Source organism: Phascolarctos cinereus, unplaced genomic scaffold, assembly GCF_003287225.1.
Source record: "Phascolarctos cinereus isolate Bilbo 61053 unplaced genomic scaffold, phaCin_HiC Scaffold_726;HRSCAF=1367, whole genome shotgun sequence".
In the NCBI taxonomy this organism is placed as follows: domain Eukaryota; kingdom Metazoa; phylum Chordata; class Mammalia; order Diprotodontia; family Phascolarctidae; genus Phascolarctos; species Phascolarctos cinereus.
The window spans coordinates 282,948,142-282,961,972 of NW_027556098.1; the positions used below are offsets into that span (position 1 = coordinate 282,948,142).

Here is a 13,831-nt window from a genome sequence, read left to right on the forward strand (position 1 = left end):
CTCCCTCACCTCTTTTCTCTCCTCCCTTATCCTCCACCCCCCAAGCCCAAAGCCTTCTTTTCTCCACGATAAACATTTCTAGTTTCTTCAACCAGTCTAAAGATAGTATGGTCACTAGTCCTCTCACTGATGTGGTTACCTTCTACTGGATGCACTTCTTCCAAAAATGTGACACCCACACACAATTCAACATAGTACTATAAATGCTTTCTAATCGGAGTAGAATACAGCAAGACTAGCATATCCTTAGTACTGGACATTGTACTTCTATTAATGCAGCCTAAGATTATAATTAGTTATTTTATCTGCTATGTCATACTGTTAGCTCATGAGATTTTGATCTGTTTAAATCCCCTAGAAGTTTTTAAAATGGATTGTTCTTTAACCAAACCTCCCCCATCCTGTTTGTGCAGTTGAACCCAAGTGTGGCATTTTACATAATATATTCCTAATAAATATCATCTATGCTAGATTCAGTCCATCAGTCTAACCTGTACTTCTTTTGGGATCCTGACTGTTATCCAGTATAATAACTGTTATTATCAGTCTTGTATTATCTGCCTCCCTCTTGTGTAGTTTTTTCTTTCTTACCTACAGTGTTTTATTTTTGTTTTTGTGTCCTTCCCCCCCCCCGCCCACAACAGAGCCAACAATAAATCAGTTGAAGAAAGTGAATGAAGTTAAAGTGTGTTTCCCTGAAGATAGGAAGACTGCACAAACACTTACGCATCAGCGGGCTTTAAGGTATGCTTTATAGTAGAGAGGAAAAGAATAAAGTATAGCTTAATTCCTAAAACTTATTCCATCATAATGAGATGGAACTTCTTTATTTCATTCATCTCATTTGAAGTTTTACTTCTGTTTGAGGTTGAACTCAATTAAGTTAAAAGTCTTTTTGTCAAGTTAAGCAATAAATTCTAACAAATCTTTTCCTGTCGAAAAAAACTATGTCAGAGCCCAAGTATACCTTTTAGTCAAAAACTAAAGCAAAAACATAGGTCTTCCTATCAAAGGAAGTGACATAACTTTTCTAAAGAAAAGCTTATTCAACAAGAATGAATGTTTCTAAATTTTGTGTGTGTGTGTGTGTGTGTGTGTGTGTGTGTGTGTGTGTGTGTGTGACTAGTAACTGACTATGGACACATTAAATCCTTATAAGCCATCCCTTAATGGGTGTGAATTGACAATTATGAATAGTGTTCATCTTTATATCTTAAAAGATTTCTTACACATATCATTAAATTCTCTGACTGAAAGGCCATGTGTTCTAGGGGATAAAGAAATTTGCAGAGAAGGTGCCAATCTAAACTAGTAGACTAGTTAGACTGACTGGAAGTCCCTGTAACTATAAAATCTCAAATTCAACCTAAAATAAGGAATGTAGGGATACTCTTAGGGAAAATTTCTTCTGAGTTTATATTAGTTACCTTTGCTAATTTTAAAATAACTAATTTATTTGCATATGATGATAAGATACTATCTAAATCTCATCTTTTTTTCCAGGTTATATAATCAGTTAGCTGAAGTGAGACAACAAAAGGAAGAGAAATCAAGACAAGAAGCCTATGCTAGAAATAGAGAAAGGGCAAAAGAGTTTCACAGGGTATGTTCTTGAAAATTTGTCCTTTAATCCTATTCTGTAATCAAAATACCTCAGTAAGAATACTGTGATAAAAATCCTTTCGCATAGTATTCTGTGTGGCAGAGCTAATTCTATTCTTTTAACATCCCATTAAAATGAATTAATCTTTCTCCTCTACATCCTGATCACTTAAAATAAGTTTACTACGGTTTAACATCTCCAGTTCCTATACCTACTTCTTAAGAGTGTAGCATGGTTTTGATTCTCCTTACCATCTTGGTAACCTTCCTTTGGGTATGCAGCAGTTTGTCAGACTCCTTACAGAATTCTGTACGTGGTCTGACCAGAACCACATACTGTAACATCTCTTCTCATGTTCTGGATGCTACATACACCCTTATACATACAGCCCAAGTTCACAAAATCTGTTGTCCAGCTACATGTCATGGTCAAGAGGTAACTATTCTTGGGTAGGAAGAGGTAAGTAGAGCTATTTAATGTGAGTGTATATTCATGACTTGTTAATGATTGCAAAAATAGTTGATTGATAATAGACAGCAAACAAGTAATGTGTGTTATTAAAGGATTAGGAAGCATGAGTAGGTATAACATTCTTTTGATTATTTAGTACTGTATGTGATTTTGCTGTATTTATGAAATAACAGTTACAAGGGAACTATAAGACTCTTCCCGAAGAGTAGGAAACTGGATCTTCTAAGTAAGCAGTAGCTATTTATTCTTCAAGGATTTGTCAGATCCTTCAGGGATAAGTCAGGCACTATGTGAAGTGCAGGGGGTGGGGGGTGGAGTGGTACAAAAAGAGGCAAAAAACAGTACCTGTCTTCAAGAAGGCCAACTGTGTTACGATGGAGAGTACTGGCCCTGGAATCAGGAAAGCTCATTTTCCTGAGTTCAGATCTGGCCTCAAACACTTAAGTGCCTTACTAGAAGGCACTTAACCCTATTTGTCTCAGTTGATGGCTAGGTAGCACAGTGGATAGAGCGCTGGGCCTGAGACACTTACTAACTGTGTGACTCGGGGCAAATCACTTAGTCCTGTTTGCCTCAATTCTTCATCTGTAAAATGAGCTTGAGAAGAAAATGGCAAACCACTCCAGGATCTTTGCCAAGAAAACTGAATGAAGGGGAAAAAAATACTTATGTCCTCAAGAAATTCACAGTCTAACAGGAAGCAACAAGCAAACAAATATGTACAAACAAGATATATACAGGGTAGATAGGAAATAATTAAGAGAGAGAGGCAAGGCACTAGAACTAAGAGTCTAGGAGAAGGCTTTCAGTAAAAATGGGATTGTAGTTGAGACTTAAAGCCAGTAAGTGGAGATGATGAAGAAGGGAAGCATTCCAGGCTTGTGGTACAGTCACAGCTGAGAAGTGGAGTATCTTGCTCATCTAGGGGATAGTAAGGAGTCAAAGATGATACCTAGGTTATTATGAGCCTGAGGACTAGGAGGGTGGTTGCCCTAAACAGCAATAGGAGAGTTGGTGGGGAGATCAGGTTTAGGGAGAAAAGATAAGTTTGATTTTGAACATTTTGAGTTTAAGATGCTTACTGGAGGGGCAGTCTTGGAGTCAGGAGGACCTGAGTTCAAATGTGACATCAGACACTTGACACTAGCTGTGTGACCTTGGGTAAGTCACTTAACCCCAGTTGCCTCACCAAAAAAAAAAAAAAAAAACAAGATGCTTACTGGATATGTATGAAACCCATGACTGGAATATGACTAGAATGATACAGCTTACTCAAAAGGAGCAAGATAGGGAAGAATAGAGTGGATCAAGGCAGGAAAATTTAAGGACTAGAAGAGGAAAGTACTTGAATGAAGATCAATGGAGGCAAAAACAAAGTTATATTGTCGTAGGAGGATACTAAATCTCAATTTGGGCAGAAAGGAAATAGATGCATTTAGGAAACATCAAGGGCTTGACATGGAGGCATAATGTTGTAGGGGTAAGCGACTTCAATTATGGTGACACTTACTGGAAATAGTAAGACAAAAACAGCATAATTTTGACTTGTTTTCATCATCATTTCATCTCCCAAAAAGTAGAGCAGTCAGTGTAGGAAATATCTACTCTGAATCTTATTGTGACCAACGAAGAAGAATGTTGCTGGGATGGAATGATGGTTACATTGCAGGGAAATCTTAGAAGCTGTGGTAGTTATGAAGAGGAAATTTAGTCATATGCTAACACAGACCCTAGATTTGGGAAAAGCGAATTGCATAGAGTTCAGAGAATAGATAGAAACCTATCAGCTAAAATTCTGTAGGGCACGCAATCTGGGATATGTGGAAAGATCTCAAGAATGACATTCTGAAAGCCTCAGATACATACATCCGTGATCTTATTGATGTAGATGTTCCTTTAAGTGATGTAGATTGCAACTGTCACGTACGTGCCTTCACATCCTATGAGATTGTCCATATCCTCCCATGGTTTCACTACTATATACTTTCTTGTTTTCCTTTTGATATCACAAGAGATGAAATGAACCACATGGGCAGTTCATCAGTCATTCCTTGCTTTCACCTCAGGATCAGCCCATCTGATTCATAGCATTTTTCTTTGATCTCATACAACTCTGGTGCATATTTTCTTGTTCATAATGTGTTGTAGCCTGCCCACACTCTTCTTATACTTCTTCATTGACTTTTTTTGGAAATTGTTGTAAGAAGCTAACATGGGCACAAAGGAAACATAAACAGATTTCTAAAAGACATGTAAAAACTCACCTCTTGGGAAGCAATCATTCTTTACCTTAAAGGTAAGCCTCCTCTTATGCATTGGCCACATGTCTTAGGTAGAGCTACTTGCCACATATAGCAAGGAGCAAGACAAATGAGAGTTGAGACAGGAAGCTGCTTTGATACCCCTTGGAAGCAGAGAAGAGAACCAGCTGTGGATTAGGAGAGAACTAGCCCTAGCATTTGGAAGGTGAGCCATGAAGAGAGGAACAGGCCCAGGAATTCCAGCTAAACAACTTGCTCAGCAGAAGGAGCAGAGTGAGGAAGGAAGGAATCTTTTATTAAGTGCTTACCATATGAAAGCCTGTCCCTACTCTCAAGGACCTTATATGCTATTGTTGAACAACACACAAAGTAGGGTAAAGAGAAGAAAGTACCTTTTGCAAAATATAGTAGTCTTAAGGAAGTCAGAAGTCAGGAGCAGAACAAAGGCAGGCTACCATGAGGCCCTTCACCAAATAAAGACTACAAGAGGAATTCACCTATAGGAGAAGGGTTGAGCTTTGCAGTGAAGCTGTTCGGGGGTAAAAGTCCCTGAGGTAGGAGGGAAGTTGAGGGATGAACCAGCAGCAGAAGGGACGTGGTTTTGAAGTCTGGAAGAGGTCTTTGAAGTCAAAGTTAGGGGCAGAGCTGGGAGGAAAAAAAGACTATGTAGGCCCACAGAATAAGAAGTATCTAACTTAAGCCCAGAACAGTGGAGAAACATTAGAAATATTCTCACTAAACATAGGTCACATACAAAATGCTCACTACTTTTTTTTTTTGGCATGAGGCAATGGGGTAAAGTAACTTGCCCAGGGTAACACAGCTAGTAAGTATTAAGTGTCTGAGGCCAGATTTGAACTCAGGTCTTCCTGAATCCAGGGCCAGTGCTGTATCCACTGTGGCATCTAGCTGCCCCAAAATGCTCACTTTTATTTTACAAAGTTGGAAATGCTAGCAAGTGCCTTTTCTTTCCCCCCCCCCTTTTGGATCCGATTTCATCCACTTCAGGAGAGAACTTTCACTAGTAGTGCATATTGACCACTATCCTACAATTTAAAGTTTTAAAGTTGCCTGAAACACTGAGAGGATAAGCCTGGGCAAGTGCCCAAGCCAGTATACAAGGACAGTAGAGGTCAGGGTGGGACTTGAACCCAATTTAATCATGGCTGTGAGGCCACCTCTCTAGCAGATAATAAAAAGATAGGCAAAAAAGTGAAGTTAATACTGAAAATGAACAAGTCAAATTATTATGTCCAGAGGATATGATAGTTCGTCTGGAAAATCTAGAAAGTACTAAAGACATTAATAGAGAATTTGTCCTGATCTCATAGGATACAAAATTAACACCAAAATAATTTTCATTCTTTAGCAATAAAAAAGATCAAGAAAACAGTAGAAGCACCTCTCCTGTGCACTCACATTTAAAACCTTCAGAAAGGTTTGATCTTAGCAATAACTAGGACCAGTAAGCAATAAGGACAGGTATAAATGTTCGGTATTCATGGAGGAGTTGGATTGACACAGAGTAAGTGACAGTGTTTCCCTAAATTAACTTAAACATTTCTTATAATACTAACCAAAATATCAGAGTTTTTTTTGTTTTTTTTCAAATTGCATCAAGCAATCATTAAGTGCTTTTTTTAAGTGCCTGTTATGTACTAGGCATTATGCTAGGTGATAGCACAAATACAAACAAACAGTCCTTATTTTCAAGGAGCTTACATTGTGATTTGAGAGACAAGAAGTTCATGTATGTATATGCAAAATACATACAAGGTAGTTTGGAAGGGAGAGCATTAGCAGTTAGGGAATCAGGAAACTCTTCGTGTAGAAGTTGATGGTTTAGCTGTGTCTTGAAAGAAGAGAGAAAACTTCAAGGTAGATGTCATAAAGGAATGCATTCCAGGTATGGGGGCTGATTAATGCTAAACTCTAGAGACAGTATCACATGTGTGGAACAGAGAGAAGGCTGGTGGGGTTGGATCCCCGTGTTCAGCAGGAAGGAAGCAAGCATTTATTGAAGGCCTACTATATTTGAGGATCTATGCTAGCCACTTTACAGATATCTCATTTGAGGTTCACAACAACCCTGGGATATAGGCACTATTATTTTTCTCATTTTCAATTTAGGAAACTGAGGCAAACAGTTTAAGTGTATTGTCCAGGGTCACACAGCTAGTAAGTTCCTGAGGCCAAATTTGAACTCAAGAAAGCCTTCTTGACTCTAGGCCCAGTGCACTGTATCCATTGTGCCACCTAGCTGCCTGGGAAGCAGGGAAGATAATTTCCAGAGAGGCTAGAAAAATATGTTGGGCCCAGCTTGTGAATGATATTAAAAGCTAAACAATTTTATGTATGATTCCAGAAACAATAAGAACTACTGGAATTTATGGAATAAGGAGTGACTACAGGATTTTTGCTTAAGTAAAATTACTTTGGCAGCAGTTAGAGAATGGCTTGGAATACGAAGGACTTGGGTGTTTAGGTCCTGAACTACAGTCTTAACTGTGAAGCAAGAAGGGATCTGATGGGAAAGATGTTTTGGTTGTAGAAATGGCAAGATTGGACTAGTAATGGAATGATGTGGGGTTAGGGAAAGTGAGTTGAAGATAATACCAAAGTTATTAACCTGGGACATTGGAAAAATGGTAATGCCTTGGCCAGAAGTCAGGAAGTTTTGAAGAGGGATGGATTTAGAGGGAAGGACGTATGAGGTTTCTCTTGTACAAGTTGAATTCGAGATGTCTCTGGATCAATCTAGTTTGATAAATCAAATAGGTAATTGTTGGTGCAGGATTAAAACTCAGGGGTGATGCTAAAGCTAAATATATACACCTGTGAATTGTCTACATAGGGATGATAAATAAACCTGTGGGAATTGATGGAATTCAGTGAAAGATTTTATATAAAAAGAAAAGGTCTAGGGGAGCACCAGCAGTTAGGAAGCTTGTTATGGATAACTGATAAGCAATGTTCAGACAAACAGTAGGAGAACCAGGAAAAGAAATGTGAGGTAAAAATTCAGAAACAAGAATATCGAGAGGAAAGGGGGATCAACAGTGTCAGCTGCCACAGATCAGTTAGCCTTCTTAGCTGATAAAGTCTAATTCAGTTCTACTCAGCAAGCATGCATTAAACACCCACTATGTGCCATGTACTGCATAGGGCTGTAAAAGACAAAAATGGAACAGTTTCTGCCCTTGAGGTTATATTCTACTAGGGGAGAGTAAGTACATATATAAGTATATACAAATTATATTCAAAATTAAATGTAATTTGTCGGGGGGAGTTAGCTTACTGGTGGATATTGGGGACCCAAACATTATCACACACTGGGAGGCTTTTAAATATTTTATATGCAGGAAAAAACAACTCTAGTATACGTTGCCTGACAGTTTGTAACCCAGCCCAAATGGTGCGAGGGAGATAGGGGTCAGTTATATGAGAATGATTTGAGAGAGAAGGGAGAGGTTTGTGCTTATTTTTAGCCCTGACATGGCTTCTTGGCTTGTGTTGGAGAGAGTGGAGTCAGGGATAGTAGGATTCAAAATTACTTACAGAGGGGCAGCTAGGTGGCGCGCTGGATAGAGCACCAGCCTTGAAGTCAGTAGGACCTGAGTTCAAATCTGGCCTCAGACCAAACACTTGACACTTACTAGCTGTGTGACCCCGGGCAAGTCACTTAACCCCAATTGCCCCCCCCCAAAAAAAAATTTACTTAAGAAAAATGGAGGAAAGGGAAAATGGGCAAGTTAGACCTTATCACTATTGTGGTGGAACATATTAATGGTGAAATGACTAGCAAGACATTGCTTTTTCAAGTTTAGGTTTTGGTTTGGGATTCTTTGCTTAATTTGATTGGGAGTGTTCTTATGGTAGAAACATGGTTATTTGGCCTGAAGGATATGATTAGCAGAGTAATGACTAACAAAGTATGAGTGTGACCTCTACCCCTATAGACATAAAGCAGTTGCTTTTAGGAAAAAGCAATGGGTTTCCTTAAATAGGGCAGTTCTGCAAGTACAGTGTAGTAGTTTTGAGTGATTACTTTTTTGGTGCACCATTTTTTCCTTTCAGTGAGATCTCATTTTAGGAATACTGCTTATATTTAAAGGAATACGGTAGTAGAAGTCAAGTATTTTGACAGCTTAATCAACCTGCTTCTTGTGGTACTGCTACCCTGTGGTTACAGGTTATTTAGAGAAGTAATACAACAAAGGAAAGTAATAGACTGATTCAGGAGGTGAGGGATTTTGTCCAGGCTCTACTGTTAACTAGCTATGTGACCTAGGGTCTTACATCTTACATCTCTGAGCCTGTTTTCTCTTTGTCATATAAACATTAGATGAATTCTGCATGCAGAACAGATTTAGATATCTGGGGTAAGTTAACTTCTGTTTAAGTTGCTATAGGATTGCTAGGTCAGACTGAGATGTGATTATTTGTATAAGGGTAAATAAATCTTTTTTGACCAGTTTTGTTTTACCTGCAGAAAACACTGGAGAAACTACGAGCAAAAACCTTCCACTAGGACAAAAGGACTTTGGATGTTATTTCAGGATTTTACCCTGTACTACAGAATGCATACTTGATGCTAATAATTGACTCATGATATACCTCAGATTAACCTGACTTGTAAATATTCCTTAAAAATATATAATTCAATAAATTTTTATCACAAGTACATTTTTTCTAATGTTTTCATTCAGTCTTGGAAGCTTTAAAGAGTTTTCTATATTAAGTCCCTTCCTCTTCTTATGCTTTGGTAATTTTAGATTCTGTTGTTCGGCACACTTATTAAATCCTCTTAAGTTAACTCAACAGTCATTAAATCTACTGTTTGCAAAGAATTGTGCTAGGTGTAGGCAAGAGTACAAAGATAAATAAAACATATTTCCTACCAAAACTTCCAGTTTAGCAGGGACCACATACACAAATATTCAAAAACCGTGTATTATGCAATAACTAAGCTGTACAGTATTAGAGAGCCACAAAATGATATGACAGGCCAGAGAGAAAGAATTGAAGAATAAGTGAAAGGTTCATGAAGGTATTTGATTAATCCAGTTTAAGCAAGTGCCTACTGAGTATACAGCACTGGGAAAGATAAAATATAATCTGTAGACCTTGCTTTCAAGAAATTTATAACTAATAGAGTGTGAAGGGAGTATAATGGTGAGATATTTTGTGCCCCAACTACCACAAAGTGGCTGTGCAACTTTGGGCAAGTCCCTCAACATCTCTAGACCTCAGTTTAATTATTTATAAAATGTGTTTACATTGAATGATTTCTGAAGATCTCCTCTGATTCTGTGATCATGTAGACAAAAGTAAGATTGGGTGAGAGTGGGATGGGAGGAGATATACGCAAACAACAGTGATACAAGAGATAAGGTGATTAATGCAAAAAGAGATCTATCTGAAAAAAGGGATAAGAAATTTTGGGGAGATCTTTTTCAGGTTGGAAGAGGAAAGAAGAGGGAAAGGTCTAATTCGGTAGCACCAGAATTGAACATTGCTGAAAGATAAGGACTTCAAAAGGTAGCTATGTGGGCAAGAGAGTGGGAAGGGACCATGCATGGGATAGCAAAAGAACAGATTGGAGAGGGCAAGATGGATGAGGGATAGAGAGTGATTTAAAACTTCGATTGCGAAAATGAAGAATTTATATTTAGTAAGGAATAGGAAAACCACCAAAGGATTTTAAGCTGAGGAATGACATGACTAGAACAGTGCATTAGAAGAATCCACTTGCAGATTGGAGAAGAGGTTGAAGGCAGGAAGATGAGTTAGGGAGGCTATGTCATTTGTTTATGCAAGAAGAGATGAAAGGGTTTTTGGAAAGGAATTTTGGAAATCAAATGGACAGGACTTGACAACAGACTAGATGTAATATTTAGCAGGAAAGGAAGAATCAAAGGTGACTAAGGTTATATTCCTACAGGAGTAGGAAGCTGTTAGTGTCCTCAACAGAAATAGAGAAGTTTGGGAAGGGGACGTTTGGGGGATAAGATGTTTGGTTTGTGATATATGTTGAGTTTGAGGAAGAATAAGAACATAAAGGAAAATAAAAGATTTATAGCTCAGTTTATTGAGATTTAATGAAAAAGCATTGAAGGTGAAGAATATAACATTAGGGGACATTTAAGCACAGGATGAGGAGAGCCAACAAAGTAAATGTACACAAAGCTGGAGAACCATTGAGGTATGATGCAATGGAACCTAAGAATAGAGGTGATGTACCAAAGAGGACATAGTCCAACTAAAGGACTGTCATTTAAGCTGACCTATGCTTTAGATAGAATTGTCAATTTGAAGTGAAGAGAACATTTCCAAGGGCTTCAGCAACTCATGAAGACCAGCTCTGAACGCATAAAGAATTACAAACTTCATTGACATGAGAATACCCTCACTGATAAAATAGTGAATAAGTACTGAAATAAGTCTTTTAAAAACCTGAAAAATCTGGCCTGCATGATCTAAAGTTTGGTCTGACTCATTGCTGTTACCTGCCTTCAGTAGGAGATGGAGTCTGTGTCTTCTCACACTCCCGAGAGTCCTATAGCTTGTATTGATATTAACCCATCTTAACTTCTGTGTTCTACTGTATTTTGAAATTTTTTCCTGCCATTAATACCTTTGTCACTCCATTCTTTTTGTTAATTATTCCTCTTACCTTCTTTTTCTCAACCATTTTTTAACAGCTACTATAGCATATACTCTGATATGATCATGTGGACCCCTGACAGTGGTAAGACGTTGGCAATTGTCCTTTTTCCTTGATTAGTAAAGTATTCCTGACTAGTAGATACACCAAATCAAGATAAACCTTACAGCTGCTTTGAGAGAGTGCATTATTTAATCATCAGAGGTAGAATTAGTGGAATTTTGCTTCTTAATCTGTTCCCTTTTTAAATACTGGCATGCTATATTGAGTTAATGGAGTTGGGAGGCAGAAAGAATCAATAAGGGGATAAGTTTCCTTTTCCTTTGAAAAAGTTTCAACATGTCTGTTCCTTGGCAGTGTCCCGGTTTATTTTTTCTTGGGATTTAAATAGATAAGTAAAATTGTTTTGGTTTTATTTTTAGAAAGTGATTTTTAAAGGCTGTTCTCTTACTTTGTTGATTCTTTTGTTTAATTTACTGTTCATGAGACAGAGTATCGCAGAAGAGGCTGAGCTTTGAACAGCTCTGGTGACATTTGTATTACAGATGATGAAGGTTTGGAAAACTGTATCCAGAAGAAAAGCTAAATGAGTGAATTGCCATTTTCAAGTAAGGATAAAAAGCTTATAAATCCAATAACACCCCCACTTATTTGGCATTCAAAAACACAACTGAGAACCAGGAAATAAGTACAGAAAGATAAATGAAACTAGGTATCACAAAGACCAATATGGATAGAATGAACACTTCAGTGAAGGAATTGGCCTACTTAATCTCTAAAGTCTCTTACGATATGTAATCCATTCATTTTACTAATTTGAAAGGCCCTAAGACCTTTAGTCAGAATTGATTCACTCTTATTTTACATACTTCTAATAAGAATATGTGCTTTTCTAGTCCATAATTGATTGGAAACAGTAAATTTCTTGGGATAATGGGATGCAGGGTAGGGATGTTTGGAAAGGCAGGAGTCCTTACCCCATTATGCTATCCCAGAACTTGTCCTGCCAAGCCTGAGTCTTGGATCACTCCTACTATTCACTATGTTTCCTCTTATATATGTGCTACTGAATGAAGGCAGAAAATACTACCAAACTATGCTGACTAAAACTACTACACATTTATAACTTCAACTGGGTCTTCCTTGCTGCAAGGCAGTCCTTTTACCTCCCTAATTAACTCACTGTCCCATTCTTCACCGTGGTTCTTCCAAACCTTTTCAGACCTTCTCAAATCTCCCATAGCTTCCTCTCTTCCAGCCCTTTTCAGCTGAGAACCAGGTTTTACTGAAAAAAATCAAAGTCATTCATCCGAAGCTCCTTCAACTTCCCTCCTCATCTTACATCACCCAGATGCCTTCTGCCACTGTCTTCTCCTTTACTCTGTCTCATGAATTATGGCCCCTCTCCTTGCCAAGGCAAACCTGTCTGCATGCACAACTGTTAACAAAGCTCAAATAAGATAGTGCATGTATTTTTTTTAACTTTAGGTGATACTATATGTGTGTCAATTATTATTAAATGCCTTCCGTATTTCAACAACCCATTTGTTCTTTTTAATTAGAGTCAGGTCCTCATTAGCAGTTTCCCTTATCATTTTCTCCACATTTTAAATAATCAGTTTGTAAAGGAAACAAGGGATTGGGATATAGTATATCTGAAAATTAGAAATGCCAGGAGCAGAACAGAGGTTTGTATGCAACATTCATCGATCAAACCAAGGCCTTTGATAACTGTCAGTCATGAGGGCTTGTGGAAAATTATGGCAAGACTTGGTTGCCTGGAGAGGTTTATTAGTATTGTACATGATGGCCTGCTTGTACAGGTGTATGTTCTGGATAATGCTCTCATGTTTTCCCAGTCAGCAGTGGAGTGAAGCAGGGCAGTGTGCTTGTCCTCCGTGCTTTTTAGCATGATGTTTTCAGCAATGTTTCAAATGGCTTCAGCAAGGATGAAAATGGCATTAAAGTGAGCTACTAAAACTTGAAAAGGCTACAAGCCAAAACTAAAGTGGAGGGGGAGTTGGTGAGTGACTTTTGTTTGCAGATGATTACGTATTCAGCGCAGTCTCTGAGGCTGAGATGCAACAAAGTATGGATCAAACGTCAAGGCTAGCTCAGCATTTGGGAGGCTCCAAAAGAATGCATGGGAGGGAAGAGGTATTACTGCCTACCAGACTAAAGGTCTGCAGAGCTATTGTGCTGACCTCATTGTTGTATGCCTGTGAAACCTGGACAGTATACCAGTGCCATGCCAGGAAACTGAATTACTTCCATTTGAATTTGTCTTAGAAAGATTCTGAAGATCACCTGGCAAGATAAGATACCAGACACTGAAGTCCTCTTTGAGGCTGAAGCATTCAAACTCTGCTGCAAAGAACACAACTCTGATGGGTTGGCCATGTTGTCCAAATGCCAAATACGTTTACCTAGAAGACTGTTTCATGGAGAGCTCACGCAAGGCAAGCAAGCAGTCACATAGAGGTCAGAAGAAGCAATGCAAGGGCATTCGTAAGGTCTCTCTGAAGAACTCTGGAATTTATTGTGAGACATGGGAGACACTGGCACAGGAAAGCTTAGCACAGTGTGCCTGCATCAAGGCAGGCATTGTACTCGGTGAGCAAAACAGAATTACAGTAGCTCAATAGATAGGTGAGATGTGCAAATGTAGAGCCATCTCCACTCCAGATGTTCACGTGGATTATTTGTGTTTGATCTGTGGTAGAGCCTTCTGAGCTCATATTGGTCTGATCAGCCACAATTGGACACACTGTACCTTGACCCCAGCATAGTGATGTCATTTTGGTCTAATTCAAAACGAAGGACAACCAC

The 13,831-nt window shown here is 38.5% G+C and overlaps 1 protein-coding gene across 1 annotated transcript in view; it reads left to right on the forward strand.

The window, feature by feature from the left end:
• CEP295 (centrosomal protein 295) overlaps positions 1–9,019 on the forward strand; it is an 84,303-nt gene extending 75,284 nt beyond the window's left edge. The window contains 3 exon segments of the mRNA XM_021000587.2: positions 645–744; positions 1,504–1,603; positions 8,828–9,019. Of these exon segments, the coding sequence (XP_020856246.1) occupies positions 645–744; positions 1,504–1,603; positions 8,828–8,866 (239 nt within the window). The 3' untranslated portion in view covers positions 8,867–9,019.
• Positions 9,020–13,831: the final 4,812 nt, after the last annotated feature.